Consider the following 26,316-nt stretch of genomic DNA (forward strand, 5'->3'; position numbering starts at 1 on the left):
AACTGTCTTAGTTGCCTATAGCAACCAGATTCCATCTTTTATTTTCCAAAGGAGCTGTGAAAATGAAAGGTAGAATCTGATTGGTTGCTATGGGCAACAAAACCAGTTCTAATTTACACCAGTTTGAAAAATGACCCCAAAGGTCCCTATAGTGTCTACAACAATTATAATGTCCGCTAGAGTGCCTCCAGTAATAATAATAACAACAACCTATATTGTGCTCTAGGTAATAATCCCTGTATAGTGTGCCCAAAAATAATGTCCCCTAATATGTCCCTGTAATAGAAATGCCCCTACATTGCCTCCCCAATAGCAACGCCCCCCACACTGCCCCCATATAGTAATTTGCCCACACAGTATTAATTTTCCACCACACTGCTCATGGGGGACAAATCTAGTAATTTGTCCCCCATGAAGTAATTTGCCCCCTCACTGCCCCCCATAAAGTAATTTGCCCCCACACTGCCCCCCCATGAAGTAATTTGAACCACATGGCCCCCCATGAAGAAATTTGCCCCCACACTGCCCCCCATGAAGAAATTTGCCCCCACACTGCCCCATGAAGTAATTTGCCCCCACACTGCCCCATTAAGTAATTTGCCCCCACACTGCCCCCATGAAGTAATTTGCCCCCACACTGCCCCCCATGAAGTAGTTGTCACTGTCAGCTCTCTGAGAAGGTCTGGCAGACGTTCTTCTGTACCTCTTGCATGATGTTCTTTGTTTTGGTTTCACTTTGTCATCTCCTTTCCTTCTCCCAGCTGTCACCTATTTACACTAATTGCCTCCCTTTATATCCCCTCCCATACTGCCTTACTTTGCGGTTTATACTACTTCCTGGATTGAAATTGTTCACTGCTGGAGACTTCTGTTACTGCTTGTTCAGATAAGTACTTTCATGTATTGTGTTTCGTTGCTGGCTTTATACTAGGTGACCCTGACTCCCTCCGTATTAAATGCAGGGAGCCGGTGGTCGTGTCCCCTCACTATTATAGGGTTTTCAGGTGTCACACAGCCCAGGTACAAGGGCATGCAATCGTCTACCTCTGAGACCCTTGTATGTGCTTAGCAGTCAGGGTGAGCTCTTAGGGTTTTATAGGGGTCACCTTTATGCTCCTTAGTTTGGGATCAAGCCAGTTGGATGTTTATCCATAACTTCCAGCTATCTGCAACATCATCCGTGACATTATAAACCGCCATTACCGTCTTAAGCATGGATCCGGTTTCAGCCTTGATTGACTGCGTGCAAAGTCTTTCACTGGAGGTAGCAGATCTCCGTAAAACTGTGTCTCAGTTTCAGGTGACCGGTTCTGCTTGCGTTCATGGAGTTTGTTCCGAGCCTAAGATCCCGATTCCTGACACCTTCTCCGGGAGTAGTGATAATTTTGTTCGCTTTAGAGAGGCTTGCAAACTCTATTTTCGCCTACTTGCCCATTCCTCTGGTGATGAGGAGCAGAGGGTGGGGATCATCATCTCGCTGCTCAGGGATAACGCTCAGTCTTGGGCCTTTTCGCTGCCGGTGGGGGCACGGCCCCTCCGATCGATGGATGAATTTTTTGTAGACCTTGGGCAGATATATGATGACCCGGATCGTATTGCTCTGGCTGAATCTAAACTGCGTCTTTTATTCCTGGGTAAACAGTCCGCAGAGATATATTGTTCTGAATTTCGGAGATGGGCAGCTGATACTGGTTGGAACGATGCTGCACTCCGAAGTCAATTTTGCAATGGTCTTTCGGAGGGATTGAAAGATGCATTAGCTTTTGATGAGAGACCAGCCTCGTTGGAGTCTGCCATGTCTCTAGCTGTTCGTATTGACAGGCGTCTTAGAGAGAGAGGAGAGACCACTCCTTCCTGTCATATTCAGTCCAAGGACAGTGGGGCGGTATCATTCAGTGTGCAGGGGCCTCAGTCTCTCTCAATCCCCTCTGAGCAGGAGGCCATGCAAGCTGGGTTTGCTTGCCTCTGATAGTAGAGGATTCAGCTCTCAGAGGAGGGTTTGTTTCTGTTGTGAGGGTATAAATCATTTGGCTAATGTTTGCCCATCTAGGAGATTCAGGGAGTTTTCTGAGGGTAATAAGGAAACAAAGAGAAAAAAAAACTCTAAAAACTTTCCATTTGCTACTATTGGCAAGGTTGATGCGGAAATTGAAGGTTTGCCGTTTGCTTGTAGTTCCCGTTTTGTCCTACCTGCCAGGGTGGCGCTAGATAGCAAGAATATTGTTTGTGAGATTTTTGTAGATAGTGGAGCAGCAGACAATCTCATTGATAATCAATTTGCTATAAGACATGGTTTCCAGGTATGCACTTTGGAAAAGGATATACCTGTTTTTGCTATCGATTCCGCTCCACTTTCTCAAAAATTGTTAAAGGGCATAGTTCACAATATCCGTTTGACTGTGGGTGATGCTCATGTTGAGGATATGTCATGTTTCGTCCTAAGCGGATTACCAATTCCTCTAGTGTTGGGGCTACCCTGTCTCACTAAACATAACCCCACCATTGATTGTCAAGCAAGGCAAATAAATGGTTGGAGTGACTTTTGCAGAGAGAATTGCCTCACGTCGTCTCTTTCAGAGGTTTCTACCAAGACTGTACCATCTTTTCTTGTACCTCCTGACGAAGCCTACGTGGCGAAACACGTGTCGAGGTTGATGCAGTGGGGGAACCGTGTCACCATTTTTCAGCAGCAACATGGGTAGGTAACATGGTATCTGGATTAGGGTGGCTTACAGTTATTGTTATATGCTATTTTTATGAGTAGTATTGCACTGTCCAATTATACCCTACAGCATCCATTGCTTGGACGCTGTGAATAAGAGCTAGGTAGTTGTTCAACACTAGGGGACAGCATTTGCACCCGCAACTACTCCAATATTCACAGCTTCTGTTAATTGTCTGTCACCTGCTGTATATGGTCACATTATCCCCCATTGTGATTCTCCACATTGCAGAGCCCTTTTGTGGCCCAGTCTCCATGTTCTGTCCCTTTTGAGTCTCACCTGTAAGGATTATGTGATTTATATTCAATAAAATGAGATTTTTTTACCTTGTTAAATCCTTGCTCTTTTTTTGTACAATGTACCATCTTTTCTCTCTGAATTTTCGGATGTGTTTTCCGAGAGTGGTGTCCAGGAGCTGCCCCCTCACCGGGAGTACGATTGCCCTATTAATCTCATCCCAGGTGCCAAGCTGCCAAAATCACGTTTATACAATCTCTCCCAACCTGAAAGAGTCACTATGCGTACTTATATCTCTGAGAGCCTGAGAAAGGGACACATCCGACCCTCGAAGTCACCTGTTGCCGCTGGGTTTTTTTTTGTTAAGAAAAAAGATGGTTCTTTAGGACCTTGTCTGGATTTCAGGGAGCTGAACTGTATCACAATTCGTGACCCATATCCACTTCCTCTGATCCCGGACCTGTTTAACCAGATTGTTGGGGCTAAAGTTTTTTCTAAGTTGGATTTAAGAGGGGCATGCAACCTAGTCAGGGTCAGGGAAGGGGACGAATGGAAGACGGCCTTCAATACCCCTGAGGGTCATTTCGAGAATTTGGTTATGCCCTTTGGTTTGATGAATGCTCCGGCCGTCTTCCAACATTTTGTGAACAGCATTTTTCATCATTTAATGGGGAACTTTGTACTGGTGTATCTAGATGACATTTTGATTTTTTTCTCCTGATTTCAAAACTCATAGGGACCACCTACGTCAGGTCTTGCTCATTCTGCGGGAGAATAAATTGTACGCTAAACTGGAAAAATGTGTGTTTGCGGTTCCGGAGATTCAATTTCTTGGTTTTCTTCTCTCCGCTTCTGGTTTTCGCATGGACCCTGAGAAGGTCCGCGCTGTGCTTGATTGGGAGCTTCCTGAGAATCAGAAGGCGCTGATGCCGTTTTTGGGTTTTGCCAATTATTACATGAGAGTCTTCTCCTCTTTTTGAATCCACTTGTGGATTTCACTTCACAAACTCCATCAGCCTAAACACAGACATCTAGTCTTACTCTTTATGTTATTTTATACTGTTTGTAAAAAAAAGTCATGGGTTTGGAAAGCCCCTTTAATTGCCCCTTGACTGTGCTTGAGAAAGGCTAGGATATCGCTGAAACATTGTGTTTTTTTATGTGTATTATGAAATAGATCAAAAACATCGAAAGGAGGAGAGGCTGGCGTCACAAGTCTTCTTTTGTGGGGGTCCTGGAGGGCCACCCCCTTTATGGTCAAACATTCACAGCCTATCATAACCTTGATTTACCCCTTTAATTTACTGCATATGAAAAGGTATGCAACTCTCTAATACTCTGTATGCTCCAGGTCCTCTCCGGTTTCAGGATCTCTAATGTCAGTGATATGAAACATTCATTATTTACCGTCAGAAGCTGAAAGTCCATCCTGATTTGTTACAATGTAATTTAAATCGTTCAGCCTGTTTTTTTTAAGGATGGGAGTAAGATTTTGCTGATGTGTGTTTAGAGATTATAGGGTATTGCTTAGATCCTAGGTTGTTAAAGGGCATCTGTCAGCAGATTTGTACCTATGACACTGTCTGACCTGTTGCATGTGCACTTGGCAACTAAAGGCATCTGTGTTGGTCCCATGTTCTTAAATACTGAAAAAAATGATGTTTTAATATATGAAAATAAGCCTCTGGGATGACATCATCACACTTGACCCTGTCAATCAAAGCAGAGGGGGCGCGGCAGTTGCAGAGAGAGCAGAGCCTCTAGGTGTAACGGCAACGCCCCTGTTGCTCCTAGAGGCTCATTTGCATATATTAAAAACATCATCTTTCTTAGCAATGCGGGCACATATGAACATGGGACCAACACAGATGCCTTCAGCTGCCAAACGCACATGCAACATGTCAGATAGTTTCATAGGTACAAAACCGCTGACAGATGCCCTCTAAACTGTGGAATGTGAACTCCTGGACATTAACCTTATGGAGGAAATTTATCTGGACCAGTGTTTTCTACACCAGTCTTGATATCTCCTGCTCTATGGGAGGAGGCACTTAATGTATGACGAGGCTCACACCTTGTCATAAATTAAATGTCGGATATACAGTTATGGTGGCTCACTTCTAGTAGTAGAATCGCGGCGGTGTTCAGTCCGATAAAGCTAACCCAAAGCTTCGGAGGTAGTGGAGTAAAAATAGAATAAATGGACGGCACTCGCAGCAAATAGGGTCTATGGATAATATTTATTAGGTTATGAAAATAAGGTTGTTTAAAAAATACCAGATGGTATTTAACATGTAGTTTTATGTTTATTCTTTAAAATTTAAAATTTTGATGAAAATTAGGATGTACGCACTCCTTAAGGAATAGATAAATAGATAATGAATGGATATTAATTTATGTCCATATAAAAAGGTATTAATTTGTGTCCATATAAAAAAAGAAGTATTAATTTGTGTCCATATAAAAATTCATCTAGTCAGTATATGTCCATATATAGGTTCATATAATCAAAAAGAGGCCATATAAAAGTTCATAAAAAATGTAAAAAGAGTGCAAAACAAGAATAAATATATAAAAATCACAAAAAAGTAGTTCATGTAGGTCGTTGGACAATCCCAATATTGGTCACTCTAGATGTAAGGTAATTGATGATCCCTTATGGTAAGAAATAGGTATGAATAGTTGTAAATACAAGTAGGTAATAGTTTCTGTATATACTCCCTATAGGAGCTTCAACTCGTATTGAGGCCGGATCACAACCTGGAAGACAAAGATCTCACATAGGTACGTTACCACTCCTGTGTACGGTCTTCCTGTGTCTTTCTACGGCCGTCGGGGTGGTAGGTGCGCGCATGAGTTGCACGAGTTCAGCCTCCGCGATGTTCCTGAAGGAGGAGCTGGTAGCTCTGAAACGCGTATGGGGAGAGAGCAGCCATAAGTCCCATATTTTCTACTATATTGGCCAATATATTAAAGGATTACGGAACACACAAAGAATCCGCCATTTTTGTAAGATCCAGCTCATCAGAACACGTGGCATGCCAACCGTGGTGATTTGAACACGTGACACGCCGACCGCGAGAAATTTTACCGCTACCCGGAAGTGACGTCACCGGAAGGAACATCGCGGCAACTGAACTCGTGCAACTCACGGGTTTTTTCTTATAGGTTGGTCTAACTGAAGACTCCGATATACCCGCTTCCACAAAATACTGATTAAGGGGTTCGATATACCTTTCCACCAAATATTGATTGAGGCCTGCGATATACCTGCTTCCACAAAATATTCATTAATGGGTTTGATATACCTGTTTCCACAAAATACTGATTGAGGGCTGCGATATACCTGCTTCCAAAAAATACTGATTAAGGAGTTTGATATACCTGCTTCCACCAAATATTGATTGAGGCCTGCGATATACGTGCTTCCACAAAATACTGATTAAAGGGTTTGATATACCTGTTTCCACCAAATATTGATTGAGGCCTGTGATATACCTGCTTCCACAAAATACTGATTAAGGGGTTTGATATACCTGTTTCCACCAAATATTGAGTGAGGCCTGCAATATACCTGCTTCCACAAAATGCTGATTTAGGTGATTGATATACCTGATAAAAAAAAATATTGATTGAGGCCTGCGATATACCTGCTTCCACAAAATACTGATTAAGGGGCTTGATACACCTGCTTCCAAAAAATATTGATTGAGGGGTTCGATATACCTGTGTCCACAAAATACTGATTAAGGGATTTGATATTCCTGCTTCCACAAAATACTGATTGAAGGCTGCGATATACATGCTTCCACAAAATACTGATTAAGGGGTTCGATATACCTGTTTCCAGCAAATATTGATTGAGGCCTGCGATATACCTGCTTCTACAAAATACTGATTAAGAGGTTTGATATTCCTGCTTCCACAAAATACTGATTAAGAAGTTTGATATACCTGTTTCCACCAAATATTGATTGAGGGCTGCGATATACCTGCTTCCACAAAATGCTGATTAAGGGGATTGATATACCTGCTTCCACCAAATAATGATTAAAGCCTATCATATACCTGCTTCCACAAAATACTGATTAAGGGGTTTGATATACCTGTTTCCACCAAATATTGATTGAGGCATGCGATATACCTGCTTCCACAAAATACAGATTAAGGAGTTTGATATACCTGCTTCCACCAAATATTGATTGACGCCTGCGATATACCTGCTTCCACAAAATACTGATTAAGGGGTTTGATATACCTGTTTCCACCAAATATTGATTAAGGGCTGCGATATACCTACTTCCACAAAATACTGATTTAGGGGATTGATATACATGATTTCACCAAATATTGATTGAGGACTGCGATATACCTGCTTCCACAAAATACTGATTAAAGGGTTCTATACACCTGTTTCCACCAAATATTGATTGAGGCCTGCGATATACCTGCTTCCACAAAATACTGATTAGGAGGTTCTATACACCTGTTTCCACCAAATATTGATTGAGGCCTGCTATATACCTGCTTCCACAAAACACTGATTGAGGGCTGCAATATATCTGCTTCCAAAAAATACTGATTAAAGAGTTTGATATACCTGCTTCCACCAAATATTGATTGAGGCCTGCGATATACCTGCTTCCACAAAATACTGATTAAGGGGTTTGATATACCTGTTTCCACCAAATATTGATTGAGGCCTATGATATACCTGCTTCCACAAAATACTGATTAAGGAATTTGATATACCTGTTTCCACCAAATATTGATTGAGGCCTGCGATATACCTGCTTCCACAAAATACTGATTAAGGGGTTTGATATACCTGTTTCCACTAAATATTGATTGAGGGCTGCGATATACCTGCTTCCACAAAATACTGATTTAGGGGATTGATATACCTGATTTCAAAAAATATTGATTGAGGCCTGCGATATACCTGCTTCCACAAAATACTGATTAAGGGGTTTGATACATCTGCTTCCAAAAAATATTGGTTGAGGGTTTCGATATACCTGCTTCCACAAAATACTGATTAAGGGGTTTGATATTCTTGCTTCCACAAAATACTGATTGAGGGCTGCGATATACCTGCTTCCACAAAATACTGATAAAGGGGTTCGATATACCTGTTTCCAACAAATATTGATTAAGGCCTACGATATACCTGCTTCCACAAAATACTGATTAAGGGGTTTGATATTCCTGCTTCCACAAAATACTGATTGAGGGCTGCGATATACCTGCTTCCACAAAATACTGATTAAGGGCTGCAATATATCTGCTTCCACAAAAGACTGATTAAGGGGATTGATTTACCTGCTTCCACCAAATATTGATTGAGGCCTGCGAGATACCTGCTTCCACAAAATACTGATTAAGGGGTTTGATATACGTGCTTCCACAAAATTCTGATTGAGGGCTGCGATATACCTGCTTCCAAAAAATGTTGATGAAAAAGTTTGATATACCTGCTTCCACCAAATATTGATTGACGCCTGCGATATACCTGCTTCCACAAATTACTGATTAAGGGGTTTTATATACCTGTTTCCACCAAATATTGATTGAGGCCTGAGATATACCTGCTTCCACAAAATACTGATTAAGGGGTTTGATATACCTGTTTCCCCAAAATATTGATTAAGGGCTGCGATATACCTACTTCCTCAAAATACAGATTTAGGGGATTGATATACCTGATTCCAAAAAATATTGATTGAGGGCTTCGATATACCTACTTCCACAAAATACTGATTAAGGGGTTCAATATACCTGTTTCCAGCAAATATTGATTGAGACCTGCGATATACCTGCTTCCACAAAATACTGATTAAGGGGTTTGATATTCCTGCTTCCGCAAAATACTGATTGAGGGCTGCGATATACCTGCTTCCACAAAATACTGATTAAGGAGTTTGATATACCTGTTTCCACCAAATATTGATTGAGGGCTGCGATATACCTGCTTCCACAAATTTCTGATTAAGGAGATTGATATACCTGCTTCCACCAAATGTTTATTGAGGACTGCGATATACCTGCTTCCACAAAATACTGATTAAGGGGTTTGATATACCTGTTTCCACCAAATATTGATTGAGGGCTGCGATATACCTGCTTCCACAAAATATTGATTAAGGGGTTTGATATACCTGCTTCCACAAAACACTGATTGAGGGCTGCAATATATCTTCCACAAAATACTGATTAAGGGGTTTGATATACCTGTTTTCACCAAATATTGATTGAGGCCTGCAATATACCTACTTCCACAAAATGCTGATTAAGGGGATTGATATACCTGCTTCCACCAAATATTGATTGAGGCCTGCGAGATACCTGCTTCCACAAAATACTGATTAAGGGGTTTGATATACCTGCTTCCACAAAATACTGATTGAGGGCTGCGATATGCCTGCTTCCACAAAATACTGATTAAGGTGTTTGATATACTTGTTTCCAGCAAATATTAATTGGGGCCTACGATATACCTGCTTCCACAAAATACTGATTAAGGGATTTGATATACCTGCTTCCACCAAATACGGATTGAGGGCTGCAATATTCCTGCTTCTACAAAATACTACGGTGGGGTCGACGCTGCAAACGCTCCAAGCCACCACCGCTGAACATATTGTCAGACTCGATGGAGTCGAGCACAGAGTCCAGATACTGGAAGGCTCCTGCCACATAATGAAAACTCACCTAGACTCAGTGCTGCGGTATAATAGACTATTGAAAGACAAGGTAGATGACCTTGAGAATCGATCTTGCAGGAACAACCTGCGGATCATTGGCATCCCAGAATCGATTCCTGCCCAAGATCTTCTACACATATGTGAGTGTGATATACCAGCGGTGCCTGGGATACCAAACAGTTGTAAAGTTCAAATGGCGCATAGACCAAGACCTGATCTACGAGCCAGGAAAGATCATAACTTGAAGGTTTCAAGCGCACTGGCTAGGCGCCCCAGGCCAGTAATAGTGAAGTACCTGGACTTTACAGATAAAACAGCGATTCTGTGATCTTACAAACAAAAACAATCAGAGGTGAAGATCAACGGCCAAAGACTCCTGATTTTCAGAGACTACTCAGCGAAGGTGCAAAGACGAAGGCAGGAATTCTCCATCACATGTTCGGAGTTGAATGAAAGGCATATCAGATTTTCTCTCCTATACCTAGCGCTGTTGAAATTTTTCCACGCGGATGGAACCACAACAACCTACACTTCCATCGAAGAAGCGCGAGACAGCCTGGACATTAATATCCCCGAGCCGCTGTGATGAAGATCTCTGCTGCCACAGAAAGAACATTCACCCTGTGGCAGGCACAGCACTATGAAGTGCCTTTTGCGCTGTGGCATTAGAAGAGTTTTGATATCTCTGACTTTTAGTCTAACCAGACTGTCTATTACTCTGTAATTCCTCTAGCGCCATTCTATGGAAACAGTAGGTTTAAAGAGCAAACCAAATGCTTCAAATAACTTCTTTATTAACTTCATCTTTTCTTTTATATATAATACTGCCGCCTCCGCAGCAGATAGTCCATGTACATAACACGTGTTGAAAAGATATCACAAAATGGTGGTATGCATAAGATGGTGGTTCAACTGTTCAATCTTGTCATTCAACATAAAATGGTGGATATATTTCTCTCTTGAGTATCTGTACTCTCACTTTAAGTTATTTAAGCACTTTATGATCTCTCTGAGAGGTATATCTGAGGTCTAACTAATAGTTTACTTGCAGTATGCAGTTAGCAGTGTCTATTTGCAGATTGGTTGAGTATGATCTGGTATGGTTGCAATTGAAACTTGCAATTTGTATCTGGCAATTTGAATTTGTACTTTGCAATTGTGTCAGCAATTGTATTAGCAATTGGTGGAACTGTAAGTAAACACATATATATCTAGTTTAGTATACAGTTCTAATCACAATACTAACAATATGAACATTATATAACTGTTTTAAATACCTATATTGGCCTCTGTTCCCATAAAACTCAGCTTTCATTGGAGTGAATGTTTCTTCAGCTCCTGTCTCTGGTGAATAATGATTCTAGCAGCAGAAGCTGGGGGAATTCCCAGACAGGCTGTCTGTGAGGCTGGCTATGATAGGTGAAAACTCTTGCTGTGTGAGAAGCTGGCTGTGATTGGTCTAGACTTCTACCCAGCAACAACAGATTAACACTATACTTTCTGTTGTTTCTGCTGTGTCACTGAGCTTACCTTACATAACGAAATGAATCTTAAAGGCATATTATCTTTATCTTCTTCTGTGAACACAAAATATAACAGTTATATGACATCCAAAATATGATATCACTGCTTTTGTCTTTAACACATAAACACAGGCACTGTATTAAGGTTATTAGCAGGTTTAACTGTATACACATATAAGCTACACTAGCAACCTAGGACAGGTATTTGCTAGAGAAACAGTGTGATTTTTCACATGAATGCTCCACATGCAAGCCATACAGGAGGAGTTTGGGAAAGACAAATCAGAACTGTAAGAAATGTGTTAAAGAGGACCTTTCACCGATTATTACACTATGAACTAACTATACAGACATGTAGAGCGGCGCCCAGGGATCTCACTGCACTTACTATTATCCCTGGGCGCCGCTCCGTTCTCCAGCTATGTCCTCCGGTATCTCCGTTCACTAAGTTATGGTAGGCGGAGTCTGCCCTTGTTCTTCTGTAGCGCTGGCCAATCGCATTGCAGAGCTCACAGCCTGGGAGAAAATAACCTCCCAGGCTGTGAGCTCTGCGCTGCGATTGGCCAGCGCTAGAGCAGAACAAGGGCAGATTCCGCCTACCATAACTTAGTGACTGGAATCTCCGCCTACTATAACTTAGTGAGCGGAGATACCAGGTAGCATAGCAAGAGAACGGAGCGGCGCCCGGGGATAATAGTAAGTGCAGTGAGATCCCCGGGCGCCGCTCTACATGTCTGTATAGTTAGTTCATAGTGTAATAATCGGTGAAAGGTCCTCTTTAACACATTTCTTACAGTTCTGATTTGTCTTTCCCAAACTCCTCCTGTATGGCTTGTATGTGGAGCATTCATGTGAAAATCACACTGTTTCTCTAGCAAATACCCAGTCACTTTTTCTTTATCAATCTCTTTTAGAGCTTTTTTCATTCTTTGCTTCGACAAAATTAGATCCTTGGTCAGATCTTAGCTCTCTAACGGTACCTCTAATGGCTATGAAACATCGTAAGGCGCTGATGAATGCGTCAGTTGAATTATCTTCTAACATTTCCAGGTGAATTGCTCTGGAACTCAGACATGTAAATATTTGTCCATATCTCTTGTACTGCTTGCGGTTTTGCTTGGTGATGAATGGGCCAAAACAATCCATTCCGCTATAAAGAAATGGTTGTGATGGGTTTACACGATCTGCCGGTAAATCTACCATTCTTTGCTCTTCGGTAGGTCTACGTGCCTTTCTGCAGACTACACATTTACTTATTTACTTTGCTATAACTTTGCTTCCTTTCACAATCCAGTAGCCACCTTCTCTCAAACAGCTTTGGGTAAAGCTTCTTCCTTGATGCAAGGATATGTTGTGGTAGTGATCAATAATCAATCTTGTGAATGTAGAGTTTTTGGGTAGAATTGCTGGATGCTTCACTCTGCTAGGTAACGATGCATTTTCCAGTCTCCCTCCCACCTTCAGTATACCATCCTGCAGAACAAGATTAAGCTTGTACAATGGGTGGTTGTTTGGAAGCCTTTTAGGTTCTTGACTAAGGCCTCTTTCACACTGGCGAGATTTACACGCGGGTGCAATGCATGAGGTGAACGCATTGCACCTGCACTAAATCCGGACCCATTCACTTCTATGGGGCTGTGCACATGAGCGGTGATTTTCACGCATCACTTGTGCGTTCCGTGAAAATCGCAGCATGCTCTATTTTTTTGCGTTTTTCACGCAATGCAGGCCCCATAGAAGTGAATGGGGCTGCGTGAAAATCGCAAGCATCCGCAAGCAAGTGAGGATGCGGTGCGATTTTCACGCACGGTTACTAGGAGAAGATCGGGATGGGGACCCGATCATTATTATTTTCCCTTATAACATGGTTATAAGGGAAAATAATAGCATTCTTAAAACAGAATGCATAGTACAATAGGGCTGGAGGGGTTAAAAAAATAAAAAAATAATTTAACTCACCTTAATCCACTTGTTCTCGCAGCCCGGCTTCTCTTCTGTCTTCACCTTTGCTGTGCAGTAGGAAAAGGACCTGTGGTGGCTTCACTGCGCTCATCATCACATGGTAAGTCACATGATCCATCACCATGGTGATGGATCATGTTATGGACCATGTGATGAGCGCAGTGACGATACTACAGGTCCTTTTCCTCACAGATGAAGACAGAAGAGAAGCCAGGCTGCGCGAACAAGTGGATTAAGGTGAGTTAAATTTTTTTAAAAAATTTTTTAACCCCTCCAGCCCTATTGTACTATGCATTCTGTATTAAGAATGCTATTATTTTCCCTCATAACCATGTTATATGGGAAAATAATACAATCTACACAACACCTGCCGTTTTTTTCACGCGCGTGCAAAACGTATTACAATGCTTTGCACTCGCGTGGAAAAATCGCGCATGTTCCTGCAACGCACCCACATCTTTTCCCGCAACGCCCGTGTGAAACCAGCCTAAGTCTCTTTAACTCTTCACTGTAGAATCTCTGTTGAATGAGTCTTATGACTGTTTCTTCAGCTTTCATTCTTTCTTCTACATTCAACAATTCCTTCTTTCTGATTCCCTTTGCCAAATGTTGAATTTGAGCTACTACGTTTATGACTGGATTCCATTTTGAACATCTGGCTAGTCTTTCAAGTATTTCATCTTGACACTTGGCAGCAGTGCTCAATGTTTGTACAACTTTTACTTCTGGAACACCCATAGACAATTCTGTGTAATCTTTACTGGGTGTGATTTTCTTTTCACAAAGGAACTCTGGACCGGTGAACCAGTTAGAATTTTTTTATTCTGTTACATTCAGGCCTCTTGAAGCATGATCTGCTGGGTTATGCTTTGTGTCAATGTGATGCCAATGTTCCGGATTTGTTATTTCCCGAATTTTCTCAACCCTGTTGGCAACAAAGATATGGAAGCTTCGTTGTTTATGAACAAGGACAACTTGTGAGTCTGTCCAAAAATATTCTTCATCTATTTTCAATTCCAATTCTTCTCTCAGAAACTTGCTTAGTGATGCTAAAACAGCTGCTGTCAGTTCAAGTCTTAGTATTGTCTGAATACTGGTAGGTGCAACTCTGGCCTTCCCCATAACCAGGGCACAGTGTATCTTTTCTTCTCCTATTACTCTGATGTAGGAGCACTGACCATAACCATAACTACTGGCATCTGAAAAATGATGAAGTTCTATTTTCTTGTACTTTCCGAAATCATGAGGTACAAAACATCTGGGTATCCGAACTTCTCTCAAGTTTTGCAAGTCTCTTATCCAACTCTCCCACCTTGGCTTCAAATTTTCAGGTATGGGCTCATCCCATCCTAACTTCTGTCTGCATAATTCTTGCAGTATTTCTTTTGCTCTAAGGATTACTGGGGCCAAGAATCCCAATGGATCAAATATAGAAGCCACTGCGGAAAGAATGGTTCGTCTAGTTGCAACTTTCTCTTCAATAGATACTTCAAAGAAGAACTTGTCGTTCTCTACAATCCATCCCAATCCAAGTACTTTCTGAACTGGAAGATGATCATAATTGAGATCTACATTCTTCATTGTTGCTGCATGTTTAGAGTCACTGATGGATTCCAGTACCTCTCTGTTGTTTGAGATGAATTTGTGAAGGCACAGGTTTCCTCTTGCGCATAACTCTTGGCTTTCTTTCACTAGTTTGATTGCAGATTCTGTAGACTCTAGACCTATGAGACCATCATAAGGGCAATCCTTTTCATTTTGATTAGCCAGGTACTTCATACCATAATTGGCGCAACCTGGAGATGATGCTTCTCCAAACAAGTGTACTTTCATTCTGTATTCTGCTGGCTCTGTATCTGTATCTCCGTCCTCCCACCATAGAAACCTCAGGAAGTCTCTATCTTCATATTTCATATGAAACTGGTGGAACATCTTTTCAATGTCACACATGACCGCTACGGGATACTTTCTGAATCTACAAAGTACTCCAGGCAGAGTACTGTTTGTAAAATCTGGTCCTTTTAGTAGATGATCGTTCAATGCAACACCATTGTACTTTGCTGAGCAATCATATACTACTCTAATCTTATCTGGTTTCTTTGAGTGGTACACACCTTGATGTGGGATGTACCAAACTTTTCCTTCTTTAGATTGGTTATTAACTTTCTCTGCATGTCCTTCTTTGAGGATGTCTTCCATTATTTTCAAATAATCCTGCTTGAATTTGTGATCTCTTCCCATCTTTTTCTTCAAACATTCCAATCTTGCTAGGGCAAGATTTCTGTTATTTGGCAGACGAGGTCGTTCTCTAAAAGGTAAGGGCATTTCAAGATGACCTTGTTGATTCAGCTGAATACTTTCCTCTAAAGTGTTTATGAACTTTATGTCTTCTTGGGATACACTCTTTTCTTTAGAACTTATGTCTGCAAAGTCAGATTCAAGTATCTTGATTACTTTTGCTGGACTTACAGTTGGTAACTCTTGGACAGATATTCGATGACACAATCCTATCACCTGTCCTGAGTTTGCGATCTGCTGTTTTCCTCCAACAACACCCCATCCTAGATCAGTTTTAACAGCATAGGGTTCACCCTTTCCTCCTGTGATTACCTTTCGTGGTACCAAGGCTTCGGGGCAATCGTAACCTCTCAACAGTCCAACACCAAACTCCTTCAGCGGGAACATTTCATGAGATATGACAAATATGTGCTCCCATTCATTGGCTGTTTCACAGGTAGGTATGTGATCTTGATCTTAGAGATATATTGTCTTTTGTATAAGCTGGAGGTAGATCTAATGTGAAGTTTGAATGAAGTCCTCTAACTCTCAGTCCTTTGACCCTTTGACTGTTCACTAATGTGTCTCTCCCCATCATTGTGGCGAGTTTGAGATTCACTGGTTCTGTAGCCACTTGTAATTTTTTTCAGATTTCTTGGTCAATGAAGGTGGCATCACTCTGGGCATTCAGTAGCACATAGGCATATACCTTATTGTTCCTCCTTTTAGGATTTGAAATGCACACAGGTACAACCATTGATATGCCGTTGCTTTCTCATTCCCTCACTCTACAAGAGAATACCGATACTTTCTTTCCTTCCTCAATATCTATAGGTATTGAGGATTTATCTTTCTTTGGACGTTCTTCATGTAGTGGTGTAGGATGGCGTCCTTTGCAAATGCTGCATGTGGCTTTTTTCTTACATTCCTTAGTAACATGGCCTTTTCTTAGACAGCCGAAATACAGTTGGTTATCCAGTACAAATTTTTTCTTTTCTTCTGGGGACTTCTCCTTCAATTGTTGGCACTTGTGTATGGAGTGGTTCTCTCTACAGAACATACATTTGAAGGTAGTCTGAAGATTTGTCGGTTCTGTCTCTCTACTGATCCCAGTGGTGACTTCGAACTTGCTCTTGTAGGTATCTGGACCTTTAGCTGCTGCGTTGGTTGCAAAGCTAGTTGCTCTTGCACGTGTTATCTCTCTTGCAGGCCTTTCGTCTAAGGATTTTAAGACGTAAGATGATGTTACTGGATTACATTCTATCTGTGCTTCCTTATTGACGAACTCAGAGAACTCTTTAAAACTTAGGAAGTTCTTGCCTAGATCTAACTGTTCAGTCACATAGCGATTCCATCTAGAAGCCACTTCTTCAGGTAGCTTGGCTAGCATCCTGTGGTTTTCCAGATAGTCGTCCAGTACTTCTAGACCTTGAACATGTGGAATGGCATTGCTGTCACACTAGTGAACGTGGGCACTGCCAAATTGTTGTATTGTATTTTGCATTACATGTTATGCTGAGTTTTATATTTTTGCTTCTCAAATCTCTGTTAACAGGCTCCTAGGGTGCACTACACCACATTCACCACTAGATGGGGATAGCACTAGGATATATATACCACAGGTCAGGCCTACTAGGAGGGAGTGTGTGTTGAGTAGATGGAGTAGCTGGAGTGAGGAGAAGGAGGAAGGAGAGGGAAAATAGTAGTCTTTTTCTTCACTTAGTACAGATTTGAACCTATGACTACCCGGACTCATATCCTCCTCCTTCTATGATCTTAACTTCTTTCTGCCTTTCCATACTTTTCATCTGTTGGGGCTGTGCTTCCATTTCAGCTTCCATTTGATGGCGCTGTGCCTCCATTTCAGCTTCCATCTGATGGCGTTGTACATCCATTTCAGCTTCCATTTGATGGCGCTGTGCTTCCATTTGACAGCGTTGTGCCTCGATGGCAGCTTCCATTTAAATTTCTGCTCCCTTGACAGCAAGTAGTTCAGCTAATTCCTTTCTTTTGGTTAAAGTATTTGAGGACTCTGATATATGGGTGGCACTTCTGCTAGCGAAGGAAGTCACACTTGAGATAAAAAGCTCATTCATTCTACTTCTTGCTTTAACTTCATCATAATTAGCTGCAGATGAAAGTTCTCTCATGAGCTTTACTAAATCTTAAGTGACTGCAGTACATGTGTCCATGTTTCTTACAATATCCTGGGAAGGTGTCATAAACGACCGCAGGTTGACATATGCTGCCATAAGCTCTGATTCAGATTCTTCTACTATCTCTACCATATCACTCAAGTTCCTTTTTATACTTTCTTGCTTTAGCTTTCTACGAAAGTCTATAATGTATGATTTCCACCTATCATACATCCGGGCAAACTTTTTCTCTTTTAATGCTGCTTCTTGCTCGAAATTTTCCAGCATCTTTGAGGTCGGTTTCCTGGCACGTGATCAACGTCTTAGTTCATCTGTTTGGGCTATATTTATTTGAGGCAAGACTAATGCTGCATCAGACTCTTCTACTTTAGACAGGTTCCCTTGCTCTTCAACTTCTACTCTATCTTTGTATCCTCTAACAGTGGCATGGTAATACTAGGCTCAGACATTTTACTTGCTATTACAATCAATACAAATAATAAGATGCCTTTCACTTTAAATGCAATACTGACAAATGCAGAAATAAATGACTTTCACTTTAAATACTTTAAAATCCATATATTACAAACTGTCCTTTGTTTTTACTTTAAAGTCTCTTATTTCTGAACACAAAAAAAATTCTCTTTATGCCAAAGCCTATATGCATCGATAAGTAATAAAAGGAAAGCTTATTCAGAAGAGCAGGAACAAATGTCAGTCTTAAAGGATATGTGCCTTTTCTTAATATGATGCGATGCTCTGCGCTGACTGGCGATGCTCTGTGCAGACTTGCGATGCTCTGTGCAGACTTGCAATGCTTGCGATGCGCTGGCTTGGATATGCTGCTTGCGATGTTCTGTGCTGACTTGCAATTCTTTGTGCTGACTTGCAATGCACTGGCTTGGATACACTGCTTGCAATATTCTGTGCTGACTTGTGATTCTTTGTGCTAACTTGTGATGCACTGGCTTGGATACGCTGCTGCAGACCTTGGACTTAGTGGCGGGAAACTAGCTGGCTGCAGTACATGGTCTCTCTGTGGATAGAGGTGCGGGCACTAGCTCTGGACTTTGTCCTCCCACCATGCATCTCTTTCTCTCTCTAGGGATTGCAGGAGGGTTGGCGCTCTTTCTCTGACTATTTTGCCTTTGCCGTTCTGCCACTTTAAGAGTTGGCTGCAGTTTGACTAATGCACATGTTTTATGGCCTCTATGGTAGCTCCGCTGAGGTGTCTTTGTTTTCTCACTCAGGGAGCAGTTGCTGCGTGGCGGTATATGCTGGCGCTCCGCTGCTCTAATGCGCTCTTTACTGTGCAAGTTGAGGAGCGCTATCACTTCACCCTCTGAGGGTAAATAGTTTCTCTGTGGCAGGCGCAGCACTATGAAGTGCCTTTTGCGCTGTGGCATGAGAAGAATTTTGATCTCTCTGACGTTTCGTCTAACCAGACTGTCTATTACTCTGTAATTCCTCTCGCGCCGTTCTATGGAAATAGTAGGTTTAAAGAGCATACCAAATGCTTGAAATAACTTCTTCATTAACTTCAACTTTTCTACATATATAACACTGCCGCCTCCGCAGCAGATAGTCCATGTACAAAACACGTGTTGCATAAAGATTCATAAAATGGCGGTATGCATAAGATGGTGGTTCAACTGTTCAATCTTGTCATTCAACATAAAATGGTGGATATATTTCTCTCTTGAGTATCTGTACTCTCACTTTAAGTTATTTAAGCACTTTATTATCTCTCTGAGAGGTATAGCTGAGGTCTAACTAATAGTTCACTTGCTGAATTTGGTCGCAATTTGAAATATGCAGTTAGCAGTAACTATTTGCAGATTGGGTGAGTATGATCTGGTATGGTTGTATGCAATTTGGATTGCAATATGGAATTTGAATGGTTGCAATTGTTTGTATGGTATTTGTAGTTTGCAATTGGTGGAACTGTAAGTTAACACACATACAACTGGTTCAGTATACAGTTCACTATATTAACAGTAGGCACATTATATAACTGTTTTAAATACCTATTTTGGCTTTTCTGCTTCCATAAAACACAGCTCTTAGTGGAGTGAATGTCTGTTCAGCTTCTCTCTCTGGTGAATAATGATTTCTAGCAGCTCCTGCTAGGGGAGTTTCCCACACAGGCTGTGTGTGAGGCTGGCTGTGATTGGTCAAAACTCCTGCTGTGTGTGAGGCTGGCTGTGATTGGTCTAGACTCCTGCCCAGCCTCCACAGTTTACCTCTATGCTTTCTGTTGTTTCTGCTGTGTCATTGAGCTCACCTCACATCCATATAATGAATCTTAAAGGCATATTATCTTTTCTGCGTCTGTGAACACAATATATAACAGTTATATGACATCCAAACATGAAGTCACTGTAAATAACTCTGTCCTTGTCTTTAACACACAAACATAGGAACTGTATTAAGGTTATTGGCAGGTCTAGCTGTATAAACATATTAGCTATATTAGCAACCTAGGACAGGTCTTAGCTGGCCAGCTACAACAATGTAGCCAGCTTGCTAAGACATGGCATACACTGGATCAAGGGGCCATCCCAATTCTCCAATTTCACCTTAGAGGCACAACTGATACAGCCATGGAGTCTTAATGCACTACTACACACTAAATATTCAGCCTTTCCCACACATCTAAAAAAAAGTGTATTACTAAGGGTACTGTCACATTAGCGGCAGGGGAGGCTGTTTCGGCAGTACTGCATGTCGTACTTTTAGTCTGGCTGCCTCTCGCCATGCGCTACAGCGCTGTCGCCGGAACTCCGCCCCCATTATAGTCAATGGGGACGGAGCAGCAGTCCGGGGGCACACGTGAACTAGTGGCAGGACGGATCCGACAGGCTGTTCACCTGCCGGAACAGCCTGCCGGACTCCCCTGCCGCTAGTGTGAAACTAGCCTTAAGGACACAGTGGCATCTTGGAAAGCTGCCAGAAAACTGTATCGTTTACCCTTTCTCTCCCCATGGAGACACCCGGAATTCCCTGGCAGGATTCTTGAATAAACAGTTCTTGAAGTGGCAGATAAATGGCATTAAATCATTAAGAGATTTATAGGAAATGCAAAAATCACAATACTACTCCTTTGCAGACGTATGCACTCTGTATAAACTGGACAAAAAACATTACCTAGCTTACCACCAACTCCTAGGATTCCTGAAGGGAAGATAGACAATACTTTGGAATTCTCTCCAAATGATTTTGATGACATGATTTTACCCAAGCACACCACAATCTCCATAGCCAGTGCCGTACTAAGGGGGGGCAGTCCGCTCCAGTTTCCAGCTCTCAGGGGGCTGCCAGAAGCAATACAGATGGAAGTGCTCATTGCTGGGGCACTGGAAGCTGGGTCCTGTCACTCATCGCTCAGCTCCCAGCACTCCTCCCCTCCTTCAGGCCAGCGGCAGACAGAATGTTGAAGCAGGAAGACTTCTCCCCGCTCCACCATTCAGCCTACAGGCACAGATCGCTCTGCCAGCCTTTGTGGGCGGGCCTGAAGCCCAGAAATCTGCATAAGCAGCGCCTACACAGTGCTGCAGAGCGATCTGTGACTGCAGGGAAGAGAGGTATGTAAGCTTCAGGAGTGGGACAAGATAAGTAGTTTTTTTTTAATACAGAGGAGGCACAGAGGGCTTTATTACAGTGAAGGGGGCACAGAGGACTTTATTACTGTGGAGGGGGCACAGAGGAGTTTATTACTATGGAGGTGGCACAGAGGAGTTTATTACTATGAGGGGGCACAGAGGGCATTACTACTATGGAGGGGGCACAGAGGACTTTATTACTATGGAGGGGGCACAGAGGGCATTACTACTATGGAGGGGACACACAGGGCATTACTAATGTGAAGGGGGCACAATGGGCATTTCTACTATGGAGAGGGCACAGAGCCAGAGGGCATTACTACAATGAATGGGGCACAGAGGGCATTATTACTGTGAAGGGTGCACAGTGGACATTATTACTGTGAAGGGGACACAATGGGGATTTCTACTATGGAGGGGGCACAGAGAGCATTACTAGCACAGTGAGCATTACTACTATTAAGGGGGCACAATGGGCATTATTACTGTGGAGTGGGCACAATGGGAATTATTACTATGAAGGGGGTAGAGTGGGCATTATTACTATAAAGGGGACACAATGGGGATTATTAGTATAAAGGGGACACACTGGGGATTATTATTGAGGGTTGGAGTTATGGTTTATCTGTATCTGGAATGTTGTATTAAAACATTTGTCATTTAACTCATTGGCTATCTTGAATGTACCATATGTTTATTTGAAAATGTAATAAAATATATTTAAAAAACAAAAAACTGGCATTCATTTTGGAGGTGGCTAGTCTACATTTTGCTATGGGGCTCTATGATTTTTGTATACAATCCAGTTAGGCTGCAGCTGCCTTTTGTTTAACTAATGAAGACTGTATTTTATAGTCAGCCTTTATTGTTAATGGATGCGTGGTATTGAAGGTGCCACATGGCCATTAACAATGATGACCGGCTATACAATGCGCTCTTCTTTAGTTAAATAAAAGGCATCTGTGGCCTATTTGGCTGCAAGGTTCTTGACCCCAGGTGACCGCGACCTGAATGAATTACAGCCGCGCTGTGTGTTCGTACCCTTAACGCTGTGGTCGGTCAGTCCATAGTCTAGTGTAAATGCTGCGGTAAGTCAGTACATAGTATAATGTAAATGCTGTGGTCAGTTTATAGTGTAATGCAAATACTGCGGTCAGTACATAGTTTACTGTAAATACTGAGGTCAGTCCATAGTCTAGTGTAAATGCTGTGGTGAGTCAGTCTATAGTCTCGTGCAAATGCTGCAGTCAGTCCATAGTCTAGTGTAAATGCTGCGGTCAGTCCATAGTCTAGTGTAAATGCTGTAGTAAGTTAGTACATAGTATAATGTAAATGCTGTGGTCAGTCCATAGTGTAATGCAAATACTACGGTCAGTACATAGTCTAGTGTAAATGCTGTGTTCAGTCAGTCCATAGTCTAGTGTAAATTCTGCAGTCAGTCCATAGTCTAGTGTAAATGCTGTGGTCAGTCCATAGTGTAGTGTAAATGCTGCAGTCAGTACATAGTGTAATGCAAATACTATGGTCAGTACATTGTCTAGTGTAAATGCTGCAGGCAGTCAGTCTATAGTTTAGTGTAAATGCTGTGGTCAGTCCATAGTGTAATGCAAATACTGCGGTCAGTACATAGTCTAGTGTAAATGCTGAGGTCAGTCCGTAGTCTAGTGTAAATGCTGTGGTGAGTCAGTCCATAGTCTAGTGTAAATGCTGCAGTCAGTCCATAGTCTAGTGTAAATGCTGTGGTCAGTCAGTCTATAGTGTAGTGTAAATGCTGCGGTCAGTCCATAGTGTAATGCAAATACTGTGGTTAGTACATAGTCTAGTGTAAATGCTGCAGTCAGTCTATAGTTTATTGCAAATGCTGCAGTCAGTCAGTCCATGGTCTAGTGTGAATGCTGCAGTCTGTCAGTACATAGTCTAGTGTAAATGCTGCAGTCAGCCAGTCCATGGTCTAGTGTAAATGCTGCAGTTAGTCCATGGTCTAGTATAAATGCTGAAGTCAGTCCATGGTCTAGTGTAAATGCTGCAGTCAATCCATGGTCTAGTGTAAATGCTGCAGTCAGTCAGTCCATAGTCTAGTGTAAATGCTGCAGTCAGTCAGTCCATAGTCTAGTGTAAATTCTGCAGTAAGTCAGTCCATAGTATCTTTAATGCATTTTACCTAGAAACAAAAGTCTCTTAGCAGACAGGGCATCCTGTAAGGGTTAGCACTACATGGCAGAGCTCTATGGGAGGATAGGGGCAAGGGGGAGACACTACTTAGCAGGATTCTATGGGGGAAGTAGGGACAGGGGAACAGAAAGTCGCACAGGCTACAGAAGCAGTGCAGAGGAGTAGGGAAGACATGATGTGGCAATACAGTGTTAGAAGGGTAGTGGGACACAAAGGGTCCAATTTCTGGGGGAGGGGACATTAGCAACAGATGGGGGCATTGTGCAAAGAAACAGTCTGCCAGGGGCTCTGTGAGTGGGGGGGGGGGGAGCAATGGCGCCCCACACCATGACACCTAGTGTTGGTTCTGTGTGTCTCTGCACTATCCATGATGGCAGTAGGTGCTGTCAAGCCCTCCTGTGAACTCTGATGACCGGATGGGGCGACGGATCTCCTATGCACAGCAACCAGCAACCACCTTGGCTAAACTACGGGTCCAAGTAGAAAGAGCTTGGAATAACATACCACTGGAGGACATCCAGCCTTTGTATGACTGTAACCATGAGTGCCAGCCTGTATTGCAGCAAGGGGAGATGCCTCCCAGTATTTGTGATCCTGCCTCATCATAAACCCTGCTGCAGAACCCCCAAAAAGGGGGCACCATCTTGGTTGTGAGATCCTTGACCAAGCACCACTAGTCAATCTCAGCTCAATGACATTAAGTTTTCCTGGTGTTCCTAAACTTTTAAATTTGTCAGTGTTTTTTTTATTTCTTTTTTATCATTTTTGATGCAGCTTTGTGTCTACATTGATTACTACAGGGATGATACTCTTTATTTACATTATTTTATGGTTACTGAAATTTCATTCTCTTTCTCCAGGCCCAGCTCTCTGCCATGCATGTGGCCAGGTTCCACTCTTCTTCCAAAGTACCGTCTCCTGTATATTTGAAGGGATGCAAAGACCCTCATGGGGATAAAGACATCAAAAGCAACAACCACTCCAAATTAAGCAAATTATTCTCAGTTGATTCCTCAGTGCCTGAGAGCAAGGGACAGAAAAAGCGATCAAATTCTATACAAGAATTCTCTGAATCATTTGAAAAGCAGCTGCGCTTCCGGACCAAGCGCTCCACCTCTCTAGTAAGTCCTTATGATCTGATGTATTAGATTGCTTCCAGTCATGACCTCCTGTTTAATCGACTCTCCAAGTCCCATACAGCACTATACTGCTTGGATGTCACAGTGCCCATCATCACACAGTGCCCAGCTATGTCATGCAGTGCCCAGATATATAGCCTCTACCCTAACTTGGAGCTGGCAGACTGGCTGGGACTTTCCCAGACAAAATCAGCCTTCTTCAGGACTTTAATGTGACTTCCATATCAAGTGGGTTGGCAGCAGAAATAACCATCTATACAGGAAGTCCAGTAAGTCTGGCATACACCAAAGTATATTTCTCTCTGTACTAGTACAACAAAGATCATGAAATCTCTGTGAATGATCTAGGTTTTCCTTGATATGAGTAGGATTTCATGAGTTTGTTTTTGGAACTTGTTCTAATGACACTAGTGCATTTTACTCTAAGGGTAGAGAACTAATCTACTAGTGCTATACATAGAGAAGTAAGGGCCCCATAGCAAGGATCAAACCAGCCCCCCCCCCCCCCCCCCCCACAGGACAGAAGGGTTTCTGCCTAAACCCCTTTTAGTGACCCTTGGGTCCTTATTTGCTAAAAGTTGTTCCTTTAGAGGGTAGAGCCTGACAAAGTTTTCACCCCCAAATGAATAGGAGATAATCCCAACTAAGACGGGCCCCCTCTTGCCCTGGGCCCCATAGCAGTCCCATGGTCTGCCACTATGGTAGTTACGCCCCTGAGTGCTATGCAAGTCTCCTAAGTGTCCCTCTTTTGGAGGGACAGTCCCTCTTTTTGACCAAAGTCCCTCTGTCCCTCTTTCATCCTTAAATGTCCCTCTTTTTGACCTGGGGAATTTATGCTTAATTGTGCATTAATAAATTTACAAAATTGCTCCTTACTAAACTATCTGTACGGTTTCTACCTGTATATTAGACCATAACTTCATTATTTGATGCAATTTGGACCAGGGGCTCCATATGCTGTAAAACATTTTTTAATTGTTCCAGGGGCTCCACATGCTGTAAAAAAAAATAAAGGAACTTAGACCCACCTAACCAATCCCCAGCTGCTGCAGTTGTGATGGAGTCGGTAATTATGTTAACAAAACCTGGTCGCATGGCCCAAGAGAAACTCCAAGAAAATGCACATCCACTAAATATAAAATCAGTATACAAATTTTATTAGGCTACAAAAGACACACAAACATGATTAAAATTGTATACAATATGACAAGTGCTGGTACAAAATGAGACCAGACACCTACCCAGCTTCCACCAAAAACCACAAATATGGGCAAAATGTATGTAGTCCAAAATAGCAGCATCGGACAATTTACACCAAACATATGCTAACAAATCCACAATAGGTTTTTGATAAATAATGATGTGGCATAAAAAAAACGAATACCTGAACTTAGTAAGCATGAAAGGACTTCCAAGGTGGTCCTGGGTCAAGAAAGTGACAGCCCACGCATATCGCCGGTAGATTCCCTGAGGAAGCTGGATTCTATCGGCGATACGTCCTTCATGGTGTGGATACACATGCCTACCAGCCCAATAAATTTTCCTTGTTCATCATTAATTCTTCATTGGCAACTTGTGTTTGAAAAAGGTCGTAACAGACCGAAACGTCACACTGTCACTTTGAGTTGCCTGCAGAGAAAACCAACCAAAAATAAAAAATATATCTTGATATCACTATATTTACTGGAGTGCTTGAGTTTCTATATTGGTATAGTAAATAGAATATTCACATATTGTCACACAATACCCTTATAACATAGTGCCATACAATACCCCATTAACAGTTCCCATGCAGTGCTCCTTTAAACTTCTTCTCACTCCTTGGTCTCTGCTACTCTGGTC

At 42.1% G+C, this 26,316-nt stretch overlaps 1 protein-coding gene across 1 annotated transcript in view; it reads left to right on the plus strand.

Annotated features, from left to right (window-relative positions):
- LNP1 (leukemia NUP98 fusion partner 1) overlaps positions 1-26,316 on the plus strand; it is a 65,853-nt gene that overhangs the window by 33,816 nt on the left and 5,721 nt on the right. Inside the window, exon 2 of the mRNA XM_040421781.1 lies at positions 24,196-24,456. Coding sequence (XP_040277715.1) covers positions 24,196-24,456 — 261 coding nt within the window. The remainder of the gene's footprint in view (positions 1-24,195; positions 24,457-26,316) is intronic.

This window comes from Bufo bufo, chromosome 3, assembly GCF_905171765.1.
Source record: "Bufo bufo chromosome 3, aBufBuf1.1, whole genome shotgun sequence".
Classification (NCBI taxonomy): domain Eukaryota; kingdom Metazoa; phylum Chordata; class Amphibia; order Anura; family Bufonidae; genus Bufo; species Bufo bufo.